This window comes from Natator depressus, chromosome 1 (genome assembly GCF_965152275.1).
Source record: "Natator depressus isolate rNatDep1 chromosome 1, rNatDep2.hap1, whole genome shotgun sequence".
NCBI lineage: Eukaryota > Metazoa > Chordata > Testudines > Cheloniidae > Natator > Natator depressus.
This window is the reverse complement of record NC_134234.1, coordinates 158,723,644-158,745,272: the sequence shown is the minus strand read 5'-3', so window position 1 is coordinate 158,745,272 and position 21,629 is coordinate 158,723,644. Positions and strand designations below refer to the sequence as shown.

Here is a 21,629-nt window from a genome sequence, read left to right as displayed (position 1 = left end):
AAAATACCAACACTCTGCAAAAATATATTTGATGCCTTAAAAACATTTGAATTGTTACCATTTTCATATCAGATTATTTTGCACATCAATATTTTACTGCTCATAGTCCTTAAAAACATCTGAATACAAGAAGACTGTGAAAAGTGGCTTTTCCCACAGCCATATACTTTTGTTTTAACTTACAACTCAATAAAAATAAATTTCAGAAGTGTAGTTATTCTATATTGTGGCTGCTGACTAGTATTTTTCAGTTGACTGAGTAGGAACTCCACAAAAGGTAAAAAAGCTAACAGAACTATAAGAATACGACCAAGCAAACAGAAGAAATTGAATAAAATACTGTAAAACCCAATGTTAAGATACCAATAAAACCCAGAAGATTTTAATACTCAGAACTGGATATCAAAAGAAACATTACATTTCATTTAAAATCAGCTCAGCATCAAACTACATATCAATCTATTTCTCTTACTGCTGCAGTTTTATTTTTCAAGTGATATCTTTCGGTGGCTGGAGCAGCGATAACCTAAACAACAGAGTCTTAAAGTATTGGATGTAAATAAATATCAGTCGGCTTTTGACATTGGTGTGGATGCATTTCTTTACTGGACAATGACAGTTCCAGCAGTGTTCTTTAGGACGTAAGCCTGTCATTTCCGAAGCAGTTATGAAACTCTTCGCAAACAAGGCCTTTAAAATGATATAATAGGCAGAAATACAGTATTCAGTGTTAGCTTGTTGGGCTCAAGTGGTGCAGTATTGCATATGTTCTATTTCCAGAAATGTAGTGTTCTTAATAATACAGCAGTTGGCTACATTTGAAAGTCTACTTAGATAAATATTATCTGTTCCATGATAGAAGGGTAAGAAAATGCTTTGGGCTCTAATATGATGTACACAGTGGAGCTCAAAAAATATTACCGTTTTCAAGATGTAGAAAAGCAGTGTTGCATTTTGGACTACATCCCAGTCCCACTGAAGTTAGTGGCCAAACTCCCACTGATTTATATACAACTAAGAATCTACTCTTTTTTATGGGTTTTTGGTTTGCTTTGTTTTCTATGTTATGTGCAGTTTCCTGCTGCCATAATGTCAGTGGAAGTATTGCCATTTACTTCAACGGAACAGGATCTGTGCTGTGTGAGCTTTGTATTTTCCAGGTGGATTCACTTATTGAACATCATGAATTTTAAGCAAAAAAAGCACAGCTCTATAATCCACAGAAACTTATCCTCAAAATTCAATGTGATAGGACCAACTGAAGTCTATTTCAGTCTGTGGAACAAGTACCCCCAAAAAAGTTAATTTTGTGAAGTATTTGAGGACATACAAATATAAAGGAATGAAAGAACGGTAAATTGTTAGAATTTAAAGCCATACAGAAGGCATGTAATACGAATATACAATCCTTAACATTATTATTTTCTGAACATTTAAAGATTTACAGTCAACAGAAAAATTACCTTGATATGAGCTGCTGGATCTGGGACAGTCTGAATCATGTCCTTTAAGAGGCCAATGTGTTTACCAGTTCAAACCCCAGGGCAGCTGCACAAACAAGAAAACAAAATCACATAAGAGTCTGTATGCTTACATTTATTTTCAATAGGACTTGATTTTCTTTTCTGGAGAAGTAAGTTCTTTTCCCCCCCATAGCAAATATAACTGATGCTGTAAGTAAGATATTATTGGTTCCATAGGTTTATTTCTTAAAGGAGAGAACAATCTCAGGGGTTGAACCTGTGTTCCTTATTCAGGAAAATTCTCCTTTGAACTTAATGGGCAATTCTCCCTGAATAAGAACTGCAGGATTGGGCTCTAATTATTATAGCACTGGTATTCTTAATATAGGGCAGAGTTGCTCTAGAATTTCTTCTTCCTCTGCAACATAGATGCAATGTAATTGGGGCAGATCCTCAGCTGACATAAATAAGCATCGCTTCAGTGGAGCTGTGCCCACCTACAAGAGCTGGGGCTCTGGCCCATCATCTAGTTCAATAGCGTTTTAAAATGCAGAACTTTTGAAATTCCCAATATATGATTGACAGTATTATTTAGATAATTTTTTTTAAAGTAATGTCTCATCTAAAATAACATATTGCTCAATAACAGGAACATTAGCTATAGAGTGTCATGGTTTGTAGTAAGAAAACAAAATGCAAAAACATAATTTTAGTTTTATTTAAAGCAAAAGATAACTCATTTTATCTGTTTTCCCTTAAAAGCCTGGAAAATCCCCATTTTCCATGCAGAATGATTCCTTTAGATTCTTGAACTCCTTTTTGTCTTTTAAAGTGACACGATAATATTATTAATAATACTGTTCTTACAGCTAAGATATTTTGAGGCTCGAGCTTCTATTTACTTGTCACGGCCAAAGGCTGACACCTTTATTCATTGTGTTGCACCTTAATGGGACCACTTGTGGAATAAGGTATTACTCAGTGTGATTAAAGGTATCAGAATTTGGCCCTTAGTGAATTTTCCCTTTACTACTCAAAGGGCCCAACCTGACTCCCATTGAAGTCAATGGGAATTGGATTAGTAAACTTTAAGACCCAATTCGGAAAGCCCAATGCAAGCAACATTTACAATTAGGTGAACCATTGGTGCAGTTTCCCCAGCTAGCCATGAAAGATCAAACAGGTTGTTGGAGTGATTGTGTTCTTTGGAGATTTCTCTCCCACGTGATTTGAAGTGTTGGTACAAATACATGCAAAACAGATGTGCAATTTTTAATTTTTTTTAAAAAGTTAATTATTGAACAAATGAACCTAACTCCTTTTTCAACTGCAAACCCCTTTTCAAACATCAGCAGCATTATCCAATGTGTTTTAAGGGATGAAAACTTTAAGATCTCAAAATGTCATATATTAAAATATTAGAGTTGCATAAATTGTAAGATTTTATTTCACTCCCTCTGTCATCATGTTCATCATTTTTACAGCCATTGGAAAAATGTGAAAAATTATCAAAGAAAATTTAGAGTTTTGCTGTATCAGTGCTTATTTTTGTCAGCCCAAAGCAATGCAGGTTTGCCTGACACGCAAATACATATTATTTCCCCAATCTATTTTGAAATGTTTCATTCAGGTTTTAGGAAGATAGCTAGACTCAGTCAGGTATTGTGACTGAAATGCTAACGAAGATAAGACCTGAAAACATTTGTGACCCTCTCCCTGGCAAGGTGCTAATTTGCTCTTGGGAAGTGCAACTACCATTTAAGTCAATGGGATGTTTAGGTGTTCTGCACCTTGCAGGACTAAAATCATGGTGAGCGAGGCTAATGGGAGACATAGAGAAAATGGACAGGGAGTATCCACGATAAACAGCTGAACGTGCCCATCAGGTACCAAACTAGAATGCCACTTCATGGATCTGACCAGGGGGGATCTGCAGTGTGTGAATTTTGCAGGTTTGGGTGGAGAGCACCTGGTTAAGGGTTTTGCCTAACTTGCCCATCTCCTTTACCGTATATACAGAAAAAGTAGCCTCAATTTAGCCCATAAAATAAGATTTGGGGGCAATTTTTCAGAGGTATTTAGGTGCCTAAATATGCAGATAGGTGCTTCATGGGATTTTCAAAAGCACTTAGGTGTCTAACTCCAATTGAATTAAATATGAATTAATCACTTAGGCCCTTGGTAAATCTCACTAGGCTCCTATCTGCATCTTTAGACACCTAAATATGTTTAAAAATCTGGCCATTGGTAAAGAATTTAAATACATCTGTTCACTAATTTACCTGTCATTAACATATGTGGGCTTCACTCTACATGGGAAAACTATGACAGGAATCAGTTTAGTACTTTTGGAACAGGATCACCAGACTTCTTAGGGTATGTCTACACTGCACTTAAAAACCTACAGCCAGCCTGTGCCAGCCAACTCAGCCTCATAGGGCTCAGAGCAACAGGCTGTTTAATTGTGGTGTAGATGTTGGGGTCAGGCTGGAGACCAGGCTCAAGGAACCTGAGAGATGGGAGGGTGCCAGAATGTCTATACTGCAACTACACAGCCTCTTCGCCTGAGCCCTGCAAGTCCACCTTAGACATAGCATCAGAGCTTAAATTTACCTGGCGCGAACAGCCTGGGGCAGTAGCTTAGGCAAAACTGACTGGATTATGCTGGTACTCTTTCACTCTACATCTAGACACCAGAACAGAGAATTCTTTACAAAAGAGAGGATGGGAGAAATTTGTAAATCAAACTGGAAATCAAAGAAAATGTTTGTTCAGTCTGAGTTTGAAACATGGATAGGTTATGGCAATTTTATATTTTTCATCTTTAAGGCACTCGTCTGTAGCAGTGCTCAGAAATGGAGGTTGCTGTTTCAATAACATATGTCACAGTTCAGGGCCACTGCACCTGAATTCCCCACTTGTGGTCTACCGAAGGCACCCACTCTAGGGCTACATCTATACTATGGACCTTACAGCGGCACAGCTGTACCAATGAAGCTGTGCCGCTGTAAGGTTTCCTGGATAGCTGCTCTATGCCAGAATAATTAAACAACCCCCAGTGAGTGGCTGTAACTATGTCGGAGGGAGACAGTCTCCTGCCGACATAGCACTATCCACACTGGCACTTTTGTCGGTGAAACATTTGTCAGTTGCGGGTCAACCTCTGTTGGGCAGAGACCAATATCTCTCTCCCTCCTAACCAGAGGGTTTCCAGGCTGCACACTTCCCAGCCTACACTGTGATATTCCCATCAAGACTGACTGCCTAAAAGACCAACAACTTCACTTTGCTTTCTCTCCAGACTCTATGCCCAGCGTATTGCCTGCTGTGATAGGGCGTGCTCCTCACACTCACATTAACCCTAAAGGGGTTAACATAGACCAGATGGGCCAATGAATGTATTAGGCTGCAAACTGGGGAATATTTAGGCAGACCGGAGAGCTCTAAGTAAGGGAAGGTCACCTGTGCAGGAACAGGTGGGGCTTCTATAAAAATAGGAAGTTGGTAGGAGAAAAGAGACTGCAGTCACTCTCCCTGGAAGAAGGGAGAGAAAAGGATTTGGACTCAAGAGGAAGGGTTTGTCTATCAGAACCGGGAGATAGGGGTTTGGCTAAAAGGGTGGAAAATAAGAGCCTGGGACAGGCAAGGTAGGAAGGAGTCCAGAGGAGCGGCAGGAAGGTTTGTGCTCGTACAGACCTTGGGTACTGGAGACAGGATTTCTGGTCTGGAATCCAAATTAGAGGGAAAGGCTGGGTTCCCCTAACAGCCACTGAATGAGAGGTACAATCTGGGCAGTGAACTTTAAGACTGTATGGGTCCATTTTTTCTGGTTACTAATGGAGTGGCTCAGCCAGGGCACTTAATGACCATCTGAGATGGTGGGAAGACCTTAACAGTACCCTGGAAGGGGAGGACTATTTGTCACTTGGCTGGACGGCTAAGCCATGAAGATGAGGTGTGGCAGCTCCTGAGAAGCAAGAGAGAGGCAACAGAGTGAGACACCAGGCTGAGGAAATGCAAGAAGAGGGTGTTGGGCTGGCTGAGCTAATTCCCAGACACGGCCAGCAGGAGGTGCTCCGATAGTGAGTAGAGACTCCCATGACACCCTCAGTTATGTTACCACGCAGCACTAAGCAAGCATTTTCACCTTAAGAATAAATGTATTACTGAGAAAACATATTAAAAACAAGAACACACACTTGCTAAAAAGTTTGCCAGACGTCACCTCAGCTCCACCTTGGGCTCTGGTAGATGTCTGTCCTTCAAAACCCTCCAATGGACAGAAAAGATATGTAAAATTAATTCAATAAATTCTCTCAAGGGCATGGCAGGAAACTGCCATATCTGTCACAGCACAGTCTTAATTCTGACCTGGATAAGCATTTACAGCTCCATCGGGCCAGAAATGGTGCCCTTCTAGATCCCAGACTACAGAAAGCACAACTTTGTATTTCTACCTAAGCAAATTATTGCCTAAAAAAACCCTTCATTATATTTCTTGTTTTCTTTTCCCCCCAAAAATAAAACCATTATTTAAATCATTTCACTTCCACCTTTACTGGTTGGATATAGAAGTTTCAGACATCTGGTACTAACTTTCTGAATCACAGTATTTTTTGTTAGAATTCCCCCCACTCCCGAGTTTCATGCATGTCATGTTTGTGCATCACAATCAGTCAAAGGGTCTGCCCTTAGATGACAGAGCAAAATATACAGCTTTGTTAAGCATGCCTCTAATTCAGGGATTGGCAACCTTTGGTATGTGGCCCATCAGGGAAATCTGCTGGCGGGCCGAGCCGGTTTGTTTACCTGAAGTGTCTGCATGTTCGGCCGATTGCAGCTCCCACTGGCCGCGGTTCACCGTTCCAGGCCAATGGGGGCTGCGGGAAGCGGCGTGGGCTGAGGGATGTGCTGGCTGCCACTTCCAGCAGCCCCCTTTGGCCTGGAATGGCGAACTGCGGCCAGTGGGAGCTGCAATCGACCAAACCTGCAGACGCTGCAGGTAAACAAACAGGCCCAGCCCGTCAGCGGATTTCCCTGACAGGTCGCGTGCCAAAGGTTGCCGATCCCTGCTCTAGTTTAAAGGCCTGATCCTGAATGGTGCTGACCACCCCCAGAGGTTGCTCAGCACCTTGCAGTAACAAGCTCTAAAGGCTGGATTCAGGAAAGCATCTCTGTCCAGGAAATCACATAAACATGTGCCTAACTTTAGGCATGTATGTAAGTCCCAAGTTAATGGGACTTAAGGACATACTTAAAGTTAAATATGTGCTTAAGTGTTTTCCTGAATCAGGGCCTAAATAGGTGAGCCATAGCATATTTTAGTGTCTACAGAGCAGTTCTTTACATTAACTGTACTTCAGCAAAATTCTTATAGTTCCAGGTGTCCCTAGTTTACACAAAGTTTCACTCACTTTGTTTTACAAGCACATATACAGAACATAACAAAGTAGCATTTGTTCATTAGATACTAAATTAAGGGGGACAAATTCCACAGTGGTGTTCAGGTCCATTGGAACTCCAATGAGAAAAATAAAATGATGGCACAGAATGCAATCAACCAAACCTGGATATGCATTTTTACTGTCATACTCCCTACCAATAATATATAAATTCTGTATTTGAAGAATGATATAAACTATAGACTCTACTACCCTTTCCATTCATACTTGCAACTCCAACTGGAATATCTTGAAGTTGTATGCATACATCAAAGAGCCCTGGAAATATGAACAGATGTGATTAAATTGTTTTTCCCTTTTATAGTCAGATCAAAAGGATCAGACTATTTAATATACACAATGATAAACTCTTAGTTATTTCACAAAGTCTTCCCTCTTCTCTAGAGGGTCTACTCACCTATTGTTACATTAGTAGGTGTTTCCCCTGTGTAATCTTTCCCTTCATGATGAGAGCATAAATTATTTTTTCACAAATTGGCACATTATGCTTACCTAGATGCAGGTTCTATTAAGTCCACTAAAACAAAGTAAGACAGTATGTTCTGCAATTCAGTTTAACAAATGAACTCAGATTTAGGCCCAAATTCCACTCTGAGCTACATGTACTGAACCTCAGAGTCAAATTTGGCCCTTAGTACAATTTAGAGTTATATTCTGTCAATGATTATTTTTGTCAACTCAAAGCATGCAGTTATACCAGGGGTGAATTTGGCCCACAATAGCTATCTGCAAAATGTATAATATGTAAACTCCAGCTTGTTGCATCTATATTCATCATTAACCATAATGGAATCCTTGGTGTATGAAAACTGACCTGCTAAATTTCATGGGCCAGATTCTCAGCTGGTGTAAATTGGTACAGCTCCATTGAATCTGATGAGGTTCAACAAGGACAAATGCAGAGTCCTGCACTTAGGACGGAAGAATCCCATGCACCGCTACAGACTAGGGACCGAATGGCTAGGCAGCAGTTCTGCAGAGAAGGACCTAGGGGTGACAGTGGACGAGAAGCTGGATATGAGTCAACAGTGTGCCCTTGTTGCCAAGAAGGCCAATGGCATTTTGGGATGTATAAGTAGGGGCATTGCCAGCAGATCGAGGGACGTGATCGTTCCCCTCTATTCGACATTGGTGAGGCCTCATCTGGAGTACTGTGTCCAGTTTTGGGCCCCACACTACAAGAAGGATGTGGAGAAATTGGAGAGAGTCCAGCGAAGGGCAACAAAAATTATTAGGGGTCTGGAACACATGACTTATGAGGAGAGGCTGAGGGAACTGGGATTGTTTAGTCTACGGAAGAGAAGAATGAGGGGGGATTTGATAGCTGCTTTTAACTACCTGAAAGGTGGATCCAAAGAGGATGGATCTAGACTATTCTCAGTGATAGCAGATGACAGGACAAGGAGTAATGGTCTCAAGTTGCAGTGGGGGAGATTTAGGTTGGATATTAGGAAAAACTTTTTCACTAGGAGGGTGGTGAAGCACTGGAATGCGTTACCTAGGGAGGTGGTGGAATCCCCTTCCTTGGAAGTTTTTAAGGTCAGGCTTGACAAAGCCCTGGCTGGGATGATTTTAGTTGGGATTGGTCCTGCTCTGGGCAGGGGGTTGGACTAGATAGCCTCAAGAGGTCCCTTCCAACTCTGTTATTCTATGATTCTATGAAGGTAATGATCATATTAAAGGAACACCCCAAAACAGCCAGTTATAGAGAGAGGGATGGTGGAATTTTATTCAACAGCCCGCTTCCAGCTGATAATTACACTTTGGGAACAGCCTCTTATCACCCCTTCAAAAGGGCATAGTCAAACAGCAATACAAAAACTTACACTTCATAAATATGTAAGTATGAGATAATATGAAAAGCTATGAATGGTAGACAGCAGTGTAAATTTTACTTAAGCACACACGTGTATAAAGTAGTGAATAATATGATGTGGTATTGTACAGAGGTTTTATTAGCATTGGGATCATTACTATTATTCACAGGGGTGAATCCAAGAGTGAGTTATACAAATCACTCCAAATGAGTGCCAGTAAAGCCTTTAAACCCTACCACACAATCATGTAAGCCTGCATATGCCATATATTTTACAGGAATCTATTTTAAGACATTTGAGCATTTTTAAAATGTGGAGCTCTATTCAATCCCTAGGTTCCTATCAGCATCTGCCAATGGAATCCAGGCTAATCTCACTCTATCTGGGCACCTAGATCTAGCTGGCTCTGGTAAGGCAGTGTGCACAGCAAGACAATGCTAGAGTACCCAGGAGATGTGATGATTCAGCTGTGTAATTGGAGCATATGGCTACTGCCAGAAATTAAAGCTGCTCTCCCTTGGTAAGTGAATGCCCTAGGTGACATAGTTGTTCTGCTGGTGCAGGGGGTGTAATTTTCACTTCACTACTGCACTCAGAGGTGAATTACGTCCTTTACTGGTACTCTTAAAGTTCAGGGGTGAAGTCCTCACCTATTGTAGTCAATGAGATTTTTGCCATTCACTTCATTAGGGCCAGGATTTCACCCCGACTTAGTTACCATGTGCAAGGCTCAGAAGGAGAAGAAAATGATTTAATATATTTCGGAATCCATGAAAGAAAGAAAAGGAGCTGTTCTGTACAGAATAATGTTCCAGAGCCAGAAGCAATTGTTATGGATTCCAGTGAACAAATGAGACTCTTCTCTTTCCACATAGGCTTATGAGATACTGCTCCAGAACTGAAAAATGACTACCAGGCACCTCAAAGGAATATTTTACAAGAGGTAAATTCCTCACATGACACAGTTCATGACAATAAATAGTGTCTGCTTGAGAAAATCCCAGAACTGGAATCGTAGGTGTGTTAATAAATCAAAATTTATAAATCAGGGATAGTTTGGGCAGACTCAGCCAATGTGCAGCCTACAAACATCCCTGCTCTTCTAGTCCAGTGGGCTTTCTTGAATGGAAAAGGCAGATCTCCACATTGAGTTGTCTAACACTGGCTGGGGATTTTCTGTTTATTTTGTGGTTGTGTAAAACCATTTTAATTTTTGTTTCTTTTGTCATAATCCCTGCACTCTAGAAACCTCAAGAATAAAACCATGCAGAGGGAATATGCTGGATGAAATATTTTCATTGCAGAGGCAGCTGCTTCATCCACACCAGTGGTTTTCAACCTGTGGACCATGGACCCCAGGAGTTCCGCAGACTATGTCTAAGATTTCCAAGGGGATCCACACCTCCATTTGGAATTTTTTAGGAGTCCGCAAATGAAAAAAGGTTGAAACCACTGATCGACACTATCAATTTACACTATTCAAATGAGATTTCATCACTCTAAATGACAGGAGTGAGTAAAACAACAATATAGAACCAGAAGACTAAATTCAGAAGCAAAACATAAATCAGAACACCTTACAATCCCCCGCAGTCAGTTAGATCTCCTTACACCCACTCAACCACCCTATAAGGGAACACAAATTGATACAATTTACACCTTCCTCCAGCTCCTCAGAATGTAAGTTACACCAATATATACTGATTTTCACAGCACTAGTGGTGGAAGTCAGACAGGGATGGGAAGGGGTGTCTAATACCACCTAACAAAACGCCTGTGAATTTTGTCCAGAAATTTTAGTAAAGTCCATTTTTGAAAATATATTAAATAAATAGTAAATTCTTTGGAAGCTGTATTTAAATAAAGTATTTTTCTTTTTTAATTTAAATTTGTGCTTCAAGTACAGCTGGTTGACCATTTTCCCTCAATGTTTTTTTGAATGGAAAATGGCTTTTTGACAAAATGGAAATTTACACACACACAAATTAATTTTCAACAGAAAACAAACAAAAAATTTTGACGAAAACCTGAAAAGCTTCCAAAAGAAAATTTTCAGCAAAAACAATTTTTACAAAATTATTTTCTTTTCTTTTTGGGATACAACATGTCAGAGTGTTGGCATGAGAAAGGTAGTAACTGAGAATGGAGACATATGTGATCATTCTTCAGACATCTTTCACAAGCTAATGACCTGATTTTGTAGGCTCTTGGATGACCCTATCTATGGTGAACTCAATACTATCAAGTATCAGAAGGGTAGCCGTGTTAGTCTGGATCTGTAAAAGCGGCAAAGAGTCCTGTGGCACTTTATAAACTAACAAACGTATTGGTGCATAAGCTTTCGTGGGTGAATACCCACTTCGTCAGATGCATGTATTCACCCACGAAAGCTTATGCTCCAATATGTCTGTTAGTCTGTAAGGTGCCACAGGACTCTTTGCCGTCAAAACAATCAATGAACGCTTTATGCCCTTAACATCTGTATGTGCGAACAGATGCTTGTTTCTCTACCTCTGCAGCAGCCCTTAAGCAGCAGTTAATCCATCTAGGAGATGGTGCATCCTTTTTATAAGGCAAAGCTAAGCTGCACACATTTTGAAGAAGTAAAATCAATATTGTTGGTAGGTAACAAACCTCCCTTTTTGACCTAACAGTGTCCCTTGCTTGGAGATCCACAGGGACCAATGGAGCAGTATGACAGAAGCTGTGGAAAACCCTCTTTAGAGCATGGAATTGTGTTGAGAAGTCACATTTCCACAATGCAACACAGATAAGTCATTTTAGCTGCTACTTACTTTTAGTTCTAACCCTCCAATCTCATGGCAGGGTATAGCCCTAAATTAGCTATTCCACAGAAGGACCAGCCAAAAATGTTTTTATTATTATTAGCTCCAAATATAATATGCTTCTGACCAATAACATTTTTTATTTTTTGGAAAAATACCATGTCTTTATTCAAACCTATAACTTGGATTATGTATCAATGTGGAATGCAGTGCAGCTATTCCTGAACATTCCAACTCTGTATAACAGAGTTTGGAATTCCCCAAACAGCATCTCTTCACTCCAGGCCATTTACAAATGTGGTTAAAATGAATGAAGTAATATCTTCAGAAAGGAAGGAGACTTTTGAGTCACGTCTGACACATTTAACTACGATAACTGCTTTCCACAGTTCAAGGTTTTGACTGTCTATTTCAATACAGTGTAGAAGTGTTTGATAATGATTAGTCCCTGATGCTTATCCTGTTACAGGATACTTATACACATGCATGAAATACCTTGGAGAGAGTAAAGAATGTATCCACAACTTTGTGGATTCCAAGTGGAAAACCACAGAGTTCACCAAAAAAGCTGCTGGATTGAATCAAACTCTTGCTTGGTCTGTTTTATTGCCATTCTGTTTCACTCCAGATCAGTTGTCATATTTCTATATCTACATTTTCAGGCTATCTGCTAACCTGAAGGTACAGAGCAATAAACTCCACAAAAACAAAACATACCACACTGGAGTGACCGCCATCTAACTTCTGTCTGAAGGTTACAATTATGCACACAAGCACTCTACAGAAATACAACTTTCCAAAGAAAAACAGGGCCTCGCCTGAAAGTAAGGTGACGTCAGGACAGGAATACATCTCCAAATGGTGGTTCTCTCCAATTTATGCTTAGCTCACTGTTAAAGGCAAAGCCCTATTCAAAAGCTTTAACCATTGCAATACTTAATCTCAGCTGACGCAACATTCATACATGCAATAAAAGGGAAAGAAATACTGAGAGATTATTCCAAGGCAAATCACAAACTAGGGAAATGGAATATCTTTTGTTGAAAGGTAAAGTCAAATAAGAGTATTTTTGAATGCATAATTATGAAATCCTTCTCAATAACAATGGCTAAACAAATAGATATTCTGTAGGTGGATACCATGTATCTGTTTCCTGCAAGCCTTCTATGGGCTGAACTCCCTTTGAGTTTAAAACAGTTCTACACATAGAGGACTTGCATAATCAGCCCCAGACTTGGCGTTTGAAACCAAAAAGTCTATGACTTCAGGCAGCTCTCCCCCACTAATCTGGGCTACCTAGGAATGTAAAGGAGAATTATTATTATTTCTCAGCTTTCTATATTTTTAAGTAAGTCTACAGTACTTTTCATTGCAAAAACAACTTTGAAAAATGTAATCAGATCACTGGTTGGAAGTTTATTATGGATTTTTTCTGAAGATCACGTTTTCATCGGAGCCAAGTTAGGGTCCACGAACACCATGGTGAGAGCTCCTTTTGTGAGGACCCTGGATCGGTTTCTATCAGATATCTATATCACTGTTTTTTCTTCACTTAAGAGAGAACTGATTTATATATACTCACTGAAAGTTCTGGATAAAAGTCAAATTGGCTTTGCTTTACACAACATTGCGATTCAAATATTAACATTTTCAGTCATATTTAAGCACTTACCATAATGTTGATGCTATCTAAATAAGAAACAAGAAACAATAACATTTTAAAATATCTAAGGATGAATACCTCAAATTTTCTGTGAATATTTACTTGATTAAATAATTGAATTTGCATAATCAGGAATGGTAGAAACCACACATTTTAAACTAATATTAGAAAAATAAATTAGATAAATATAGATTAGATTTTAACCTCAAACTTAAGTAATTACATAAGAAAACTAATTTTAAGAATTAGTCACTCAATTCTGCAGCACGCAATACCATGTTATCTATGTATCCAATCAAAATTACACAGCACTGTTTAGATTTTGAGTACTTGTAATGAATGATTCCACAAACTATGAACAGACCAAATATTACTCATAGAAATTGAGTGAATAATTTTGAATAGCATATTCAAAGTCATTGTATGCTGTCTGCAGACAATTCATGAACCAAAGCAGAGGCTAGGTTTATTGAGTAAATTATCTCCTGCAAATTATTCACCCATCTCTGTCAAACACGGCAAAGTTCTATCATTTTATAGGTTAACATGAGTATATAATGACTTAAATTAGTTTTATGTGAGAAATAGAGTGCAAGCTCTAAGCAGCTTAGCTTAGATATATATGAGCAGGAAATAAAATATAGTTAACATTTGCTCTATTTCTCTTATATTTCTCTTCACTGTCATATTAAAAAAATACCTATTGTTCAGCAACAGAATTGTTGTATTATGGAAATGAAGGGTTTTATGACAGGAGGTATGTCTCAGTGAAGAGAAAAGCCAATCTCCTACCCACAACATTTTCTATGAGCAGTGTTGTTTTCTCTTACACTTGTGATCACATTCACTCGTTAGTTTAGGGTGGTGCAAACTGCACCTGTCTGCAACAGCCTTGGCCACCAAACCCCAGGAGATTCACCCAAAGGAACACTGTCAATTAAATCATACCTTGTCTTCCTTGGGGGAGTCTGAACAAGGAGAAAGCTTAAAGTTCCATCAGGGCCTTCAGAGGAGGAGAGAGCTGTGGAGATGTGCTCACGTAGCACATCCCCTGACTGCCCACGCCAGATCACCTCTCCTGCCACCACTTCCAGCTTTATTGCTGGAGTAGCCCAATGGACCTTTTGGTGGCAAAGAGAAAGTTTTAACTACTTTGCACCACTGTAGCCTTCCCCCGAAAAGCTTTCTACCAATGGAGTCTGTAATGGGTTCAGTCACAGAGACTCCCTTGGGACTGTCACCTGATGTGCTGAAACTACCTCTGAGCCCATCTTCCACTGCCAGCTTGGGACTCCAGAACCCTGCCTTGTTGAACCAGACACACTAGTCTGCTGCAACACAGACCCAGGTCTGGTCCACGCCCCCAGAGCTGCAGACTTTAACCAAAAACTGCTTACAAGTCACTTATCTCCAGCATCCAGACACCCAGCTCCCAATAGGATCCAAATCCCAAATAAATCCATATTACTCTGTACAAAGCTTATACAGGTGTGATAGACCCAGGCCAGTTGGGTACAGCAGAGTAGCCCCGTTGGGATCCGGGAAGTGGGCAGGCGAAGACCGCCCACTGCTAAAGGATCCCCTCCCACCCCAGCCTAAGAGGGGGGTCCACAGGACCTGGAAAACCAAATAATTACGGGGGACAACTAATGAACAACAGGGACAGGAGTGCGGTCAAAGGGTCAAACGAAGGGAACCGGACGGGGACACCGAGCAGAGAACCCCGGACAGCGCCCACTGCTCCTCGAAGGTATCAAGGGAGTCAGTGGATGCCACCCAGAGGAACTCTGCCTGGATGCGTGAACGGACGGAGGATCGGAAATTGGCCCCACAGTCACAGGAGACTCCATCGGCCAACCTCCTCACCCTGGTTTTATAGATGGCCACTTTAGCCAGGGCTAGGAGGAAGTTGACCAGGAGGTCCCGCGACTTAGTGGGGCGATGGACAGGGAGTGCATAGATAAGGAGGTGAGGAGAAAAGTGCAACCAAAACCTTAACAAAATATTCGTGAGGAGCCGGAATAGGGGCTGCAACCTGGCGCACTCCAGATAGACGTGCACCAGGGTTTCCCTCACGCCGCAAAAGGGGCAGGTGTCCGGGATTGGGGTGAACCGCGACAAGTACACGCCCGTGCTCACGGCCCCGTGAAGGAGCCGCCAACTGATATCCCCGGCGGGCCTTGGGACCAGGGTGGAATATAGGCTGGCCCACTGGTACAGCAGAGTAGCAGAAGGCAGATATACTGGCCGCTGGATTAACATTTTTTTGTTCCCGGACTGACCAGAGCAGGGGCTGCACCAGGCTAATGAGAACACCTGACTCCAATTAACCTGCAAAGAGTCAAGTGAGGCCATTAAGCTAATGTGACCACCTGACTCTAATTAAGGCCCCTCTGATAATATAAAAGGGCTCACTCCAGTCAGGCAGAGAGAAGCCAGAGGAGAGGAAGTGTGGCTGAAAGGCTGGTTAATGAAGACACCCTCAAGTCATTGGTAAGGGAGCCTTAAGGTAAGGGTGAAGAAGGGAGAAGCAGGAGAGCTGTGGGGAAGTGGCCAAGGGAAATGTAGCAACTCTGGCAGTGAAAGGTTGGCTGCCAACAGCTGCTACCATTAGGGTCCCTGGGCCGGAAACCGGAGTAGAGGGCGGGCCTGGGTTCCCCCCAACCCACCACTACAGAAACACCTCCTGGGAGGGGAAAACAGGCCCCTGTCAGGACAGGAGGCTAAACTGTTTTGGCATGAGGCCATAGGAGCATCAGAGACTGTGGGAATTCTCTCACCAACCTCCATTGCTGGCTTATGATGAAAAGGGCTCAGTAGACTGTACCCTGGCCCTAGAGAGAGATGGGCTATGTGGCAGGTTGCAGTGAGCCTCTGAAGCTAGCATAAACCACCTGGAAGCATGGGACCCACGGGGACAAGGTCGGAGCTCTGCCACACAGGGTAAACTCATAAATTGTCCGCCCTCTATAATACTGATAGAGAGACATGCACAGCCGTTTGCTTCCCCAGCTATTAATCACTGACTCTGGGTTTATTAATAAACAAAAGTGATTTTATTAAGTATAAAAAGTAGGATTTAAGTGGTTTCAAGTAATAATAGACAGTACAAAGTAAGTAAAATAAAACAAAACATGCAAGTCTAAGCCTAATACATTTAAGAAACCGAATACAGGTAAATCTCACCCTCAGAGATGTTCCAATAAGCTTCTTTCAGAGATTAGACTCCTTCTTAGTCTGGGCCCAATCCTTTCCCCTGGTACAGTTCTTGTTAGTTCCAGCACAGGTGGTAACTAGGAGATTTCTCATGACTGGCAGCCCCCTTTGCACTGTTTCACCCCCTTTTATATCTTTGGCACAAGGCGAGAATCCTTCGTCTCTCTCTGGGTTCCCACCCTTCCTTCTAAATGGAAAAGCACCAGGTTTAAGATGGATTCCAGTATCATGTGACATGTTCACATGTCCTGTGAGACTTCATTACCCACTGGCTGGCGCACACACATATACAGGAAGGCTTACAAGTAAACAGAGCCATTTACAACCAATTGTCCTAGTTAATGGGAGCCATCAAGATTCCAAGCCACCATTAATGGCCCACACTTTGCACAGTTACAATAGGACTTCACAGTAATACTTCATATTTCTAGTTTCAGATACAAGAATGATACATTTATACAAAAAGGATGAACACACTCAGTAAATTATAAACTTTGGAATGATACCTTACAAGAGACCTTTTGCATAAAGCATATTCCAGTTACATTATATTTACACTCATTAGCATATTTCCATAAAACATATGGAGTGCAACGTCACCAAGTCCTCCTGGGCCTGAGGTTACAGCAGCTGAAATACGGGGCTTGTTATAAACATGTTTTTCTGAAACGGTTAACTCAAAAGCAGAATATTTTAGTGTAAATTGTATTGCATGACCTGATTGAAGCATATTCTCCATATCATACAGAATCTGTTGCAGATACTCCATATGGACACAATCTTTTCTTTTATTTATGGACCCAAAGTCCTTCAGGGAGTGTGTGACAAATCCAAATGAATTTTTGCATCTTGAGTACTGACATAGTTGGAAGATACATAAACTCATATATAATCAAAACACTCCGTACTGAATATGCACCTAAGGCGGCGCATGCATGTTTTTCCAATATGGGTTTGGATTAAGCAACACTCATTGGGCCTGATCATTCCCATCCTAGAGCCCTGTATGGAAGGTCCCCTCCACATACAAAAGGGTACTGAGCTGATTCTGCATCACTATCCCCTGCTGGGAATACACACAGGACTGGGGTGCACAACAAGGGAGTGGATGACAAATAGGTAGGCTGAGGAGAGATGCAAATTACCCCATCTGGTGATGTGGAGATTCCCTGGAAGAAATAATACAGCCTGATGCTGTATTATTTTATGTTTATAGCCCTATTGTGAAAGAGCAGAGAGACTGCTGCCAGGCACAGCAGGAGTTAAAGAAAACCTCTGGGTTCAGCTAGCCCCGCCCCATTATACCGCCAACCAATGCCAGGCCTGGAGGGGAAAGAAAAGAAGGGAGCCTGGCTGGCAAAGAGGCAGGAGCTCTTTGTATGCCTGCCTGAAGGCACAGACCAGTAAGCTGCCTGCCAATGCAGCCACTGGAGGCAAGTAAATCTTCCCCTGCCAAGGGGAACCTACAGATGAGCCCCAACTGTGGGGCAACTGGACTAGTGGGGCCATGCCCCAACCTAAAAGGACTCACATAGGGAGCAGGCCAGGAAAACAGGCCCTGCACCCCCCACACACCCCCTCATGGCTGGGAGAAAAGTCCATCTTCCCTATTTAGGAGTTTGTGCAACACAATAACCTGAGCCAGGACCTGAGGGAGAAGGAGGGGTCAAGTCCCGCTACAGCTTCCCTAACCAACGATCTAGCCATTAAGCTGCCTGGCCACTGAGGGCCCTATCACACCCACCTTGGGGATTCTGGGGGCATCTAAGACCAGGAGTTTGCTAGGAGGCCAGAGCCAACACAGTGTCCTCCATGCAGATGTCTCTGGTCTCCTACAGATCACTGGTGGTCAGCCCAGGGGACCTAATCAATGAGGGAGCAAATCCCTCCTAAACCCCAATAGAATGAGATTTTTCCTCCATACTCCCTTCCCACAATGGAGTGGATGATCCAACCTCCTGAAAAATGTTCCTCATACATCTATTCCAGAAATTAGTAAATTAGAGAACTGATGGAATATGGGACCAGTACTTCCTAATTTTGGTGAAATCACATCCCACTTTGTTGTTTTTCAGACACTGATATGCATCCTTAAATGTTTGGGATTATGCTGTCACCAATATTAGCCTGTCTGCAGTGACTGGCAATACTTATTTTTTATTTCAAATTTATTTATATAAAAAATCTAAATACATATGGTGATGCCTCTCTAAAACATTTTATCAAATAAAAATGATGTTTTTGATTGCTGTTTTTATGCAGAACAAATATATGACACAAAACACAGTCCATTAGTAGGTTTGAAATTCTTCTGATCCATTTTCCCTTATGTTCCTTTATGCTTTTCATCCTTGTTCTTTGTCTTTGGCATAAACCCCTTATTTCTATTAGTTTAATTTCTGTTTTTAACTTTTGGCACCTCCATTTCAAATGTATGAGTTTAAAAAAAAAAACCCACAGCTGTATAAATACCAGACATTTAGAGAGGAAAGTGACTTTCAATAAGTGTTGACTTTTATTGCAGAAAGCTCTGGAAAAGTATGTATCAGAGACTGGCATTTGCATTGCAATTCAAATCCAGCCTTATTAATAAAAATCTGAATACATTATAAAAATATAAATATGGTATACCTTTAGCAAAACCAAGTATGTTGGAAGGATATAAGTCATCTTTAATAATACTTTGATTTGTGGCCTTCATAGCTTTGTTTTCATTTTATTTCAAATCCATTTGAAGAATGTCTATAAATAGCTAACACTGAATATATAATTTTAGACTTATTTTTTTCAGCATCTGGATTCTGCAGCAATTAGTGGATGGACACATGGACCCTTCATTTGTGAAGCTGTAAATTCTAAATAAATCCTTAGAATAATTTATTTTTGTGTGTATAAATGTACTTCCTAGCAGTGAATGGAAAACCACATCATAAAATTTACAACACATTATTTCACATCTACCCAGAAAAGGTGCAAGGTTGGGTTAGAAATGTACAGGAATTCCTTTCAAGTTAGTATGAAACTCACTAGGCCTAATACTAGATAGTTTACTTCTTTATTCCTCAAAAGTAGTGTCAATGATTTCTCTAATATTCTATTTAGAAACAAAAAACAAGAATAATGTACTCAGAGTACTGAGTCCACTCACCCATTAGGAGAAAAGTAAAGAAAAAACAAGTGGAATTTCTGTAGGTTTGGCATTTAGATTACACAGAATTGTTAAAAAGAGGCGCTAAAACAAAAATTCTAAGGATTATTGTTTAAACTAAGATAATAAAGGAATTCAGAGTTAAGGCATTTTCAACTCACTCTGGTATGCATGAGTGAGGAAACTTACATATTCCCCAACCCTGCAAAGACTTACACACATGCATAAGTTTGCCCACTGAGTGAAGTTTCATAGAAGTGAATGGGTATACCTACAGTGCGTAAAGCATGTGCATAAGCTTTTGCAAAACCAGGGCTATAGTTGTCCCTCTGTGACTCAGAAGTTGGGTGGTTTTCATTCATGGGCAGGACTCAGTGGGATAAATTAAGTCTATCTGTCCAGGGTTTCAGCTGACCTTTCTAATAATAAGAAGTTTGTAGACCTGGTCAGAAATTTTCCAACTAAAGCTTTTTTCATAAGAAAATACCAATTCATCACAACCTAAACTGTTCACAGGAAGGGGTCCATTTCAACAAGTTTGCCAATAAAAAACATATTTTTTAAGTTTCACAATTATCCAAACATCTCATTTCAACATTTTTAAAACGCTAACTTTTGTTTTCCAGTTCAAAATAACTTTTTATTTTAAAAAATTATTTAATGTATACATGAACCAGTTAAAAAAAATAAAAAGGTCAAAATTGAAATGAACATTTCAAAATTATTGAAACAAAACATTTCAATTGACTGAACATGAAAATGTTTCTGATTATCGGTTTGTGAAAAATTCCAATATTTTGACTTTTCAAATTATATTTGATTTGGGATGGGGAAACAAATTTGAAATCTTCAAAACTTTTACTAGATAGGAAAACTGTTTTCTACGCAGCTCTAGAAGTCTGAGGTTGGATGAGAGAAAGGTTTGTTAACAAGCAGAGTGTCCTTTTATATTAAGTTGATTTCTAATTGGTTGTTTTTATTGACCTAAGGCACGCAGATAGGCATCAACATACATTTCTAAAATAAATAAGACAATTTCACTATTGCTGTGCCTTTCATCCTGCTAGATTTCCAAAAGCACTTGCTCAACAAAGGCCTGTTCACATTAAAGTGCATGGCAAAACTACCATTGACTTTAATAGTGCAGCATTGGGACCTAACTCCCTATACAGGAATCACTTCACCGACTTCTGAATACAATCATCTCTGCAAAGAAACAACAGCTGTTTTAACAGGCCATTCTAACCCTAAAAAACAGTTTAGGCTAGGAAGTGAAGGAAGATAGCTAACTGAAACTACACTGGCAATTTTAGAGACAGTAATTATCCAAAATGTAATTTTAGCTAGGACATCAAGATTAAAGCCCTTATCACTTGTGAAAATGGTATGGAATCTTTAATAATCACAAGAGGGCAAGACCTGTTTTATATCTTATCTGAAATTTGGCCCCTCCGCAAGCACCGGACACTATACCCATACAACCAAGGAAAGAGCAACAACTCCTATTTTAGGCACTTATATGGCTAAGTGTTTAAGGTACATAAATACATTAAGGATTATGAGATACTAAAATATCATGGTATTTAAATATCTCATAATCCTTAATGTATTTATTTTGCAAATAGCCCTGAGAAGTAGGGAGCAGAGACACAGAGAGACTAAGTGACTGGACCAAGATCACATAGGAAGTCTGTGGCTGAGCAAAGAATATAATATAGGTCTCCTTAATAGAGGCTAACAGGCTATCTTTCCTCTATGGAACACCAGTACCACTTCCTGCAGAACCTTGCTTTATCCTTAAAGATCCCTCATCAAAGTATGAGCCTGACCTGACTTTGTTTAGCTTGTAAGAGCTAGTGAGATGACAGCTTCAGGTGCTATATCTAATATTGCTCCATATTCCCACTCCATCCCCTGCCCTCACCACATGCCCTACGCACACTCTTCCCCAAACTACAGAATCAGATCTTTGATCTTCAACCCTGACAAACACATGTCCAGTAAATAAACCTCTCTCTCTCAGGAGTCCTTTTCAGATGTACTTGTCTTCCCCATCTCTTGATTTGAGCAAGGA

At 40.5% G+C, this 21,629-nt stretch overlaps 1 protein-coding gene across 3 annotated transcripts in view; it reads right to left on the bottom strand.

Annotated features, from left to right (window-relative positions):
- The window catches only part of ERG (ETS transcription factor ERG), a 201,814-nt gene that overhangs the window by 132,874 nt on the left and 47,311 nt on the right, over positions 1–21,629 (bottom strand). For all 3 annotated transcript variants that reach the window (XM_074969955.1, XM_074969971.1, XM_074969948.1), the window contains exon 2: positions 1,464–1,548. In XM_074969955.1, the coding sequence (XP_074826056.1) occupies positions 1,464–1,502 (39 nt within the window). In that variant the 5' untranslated portion in view covers positions 1,503–1,548. The remainder of the gene's footprint in view (positions 1–1,463; positions 1,549–21,629) is intronic.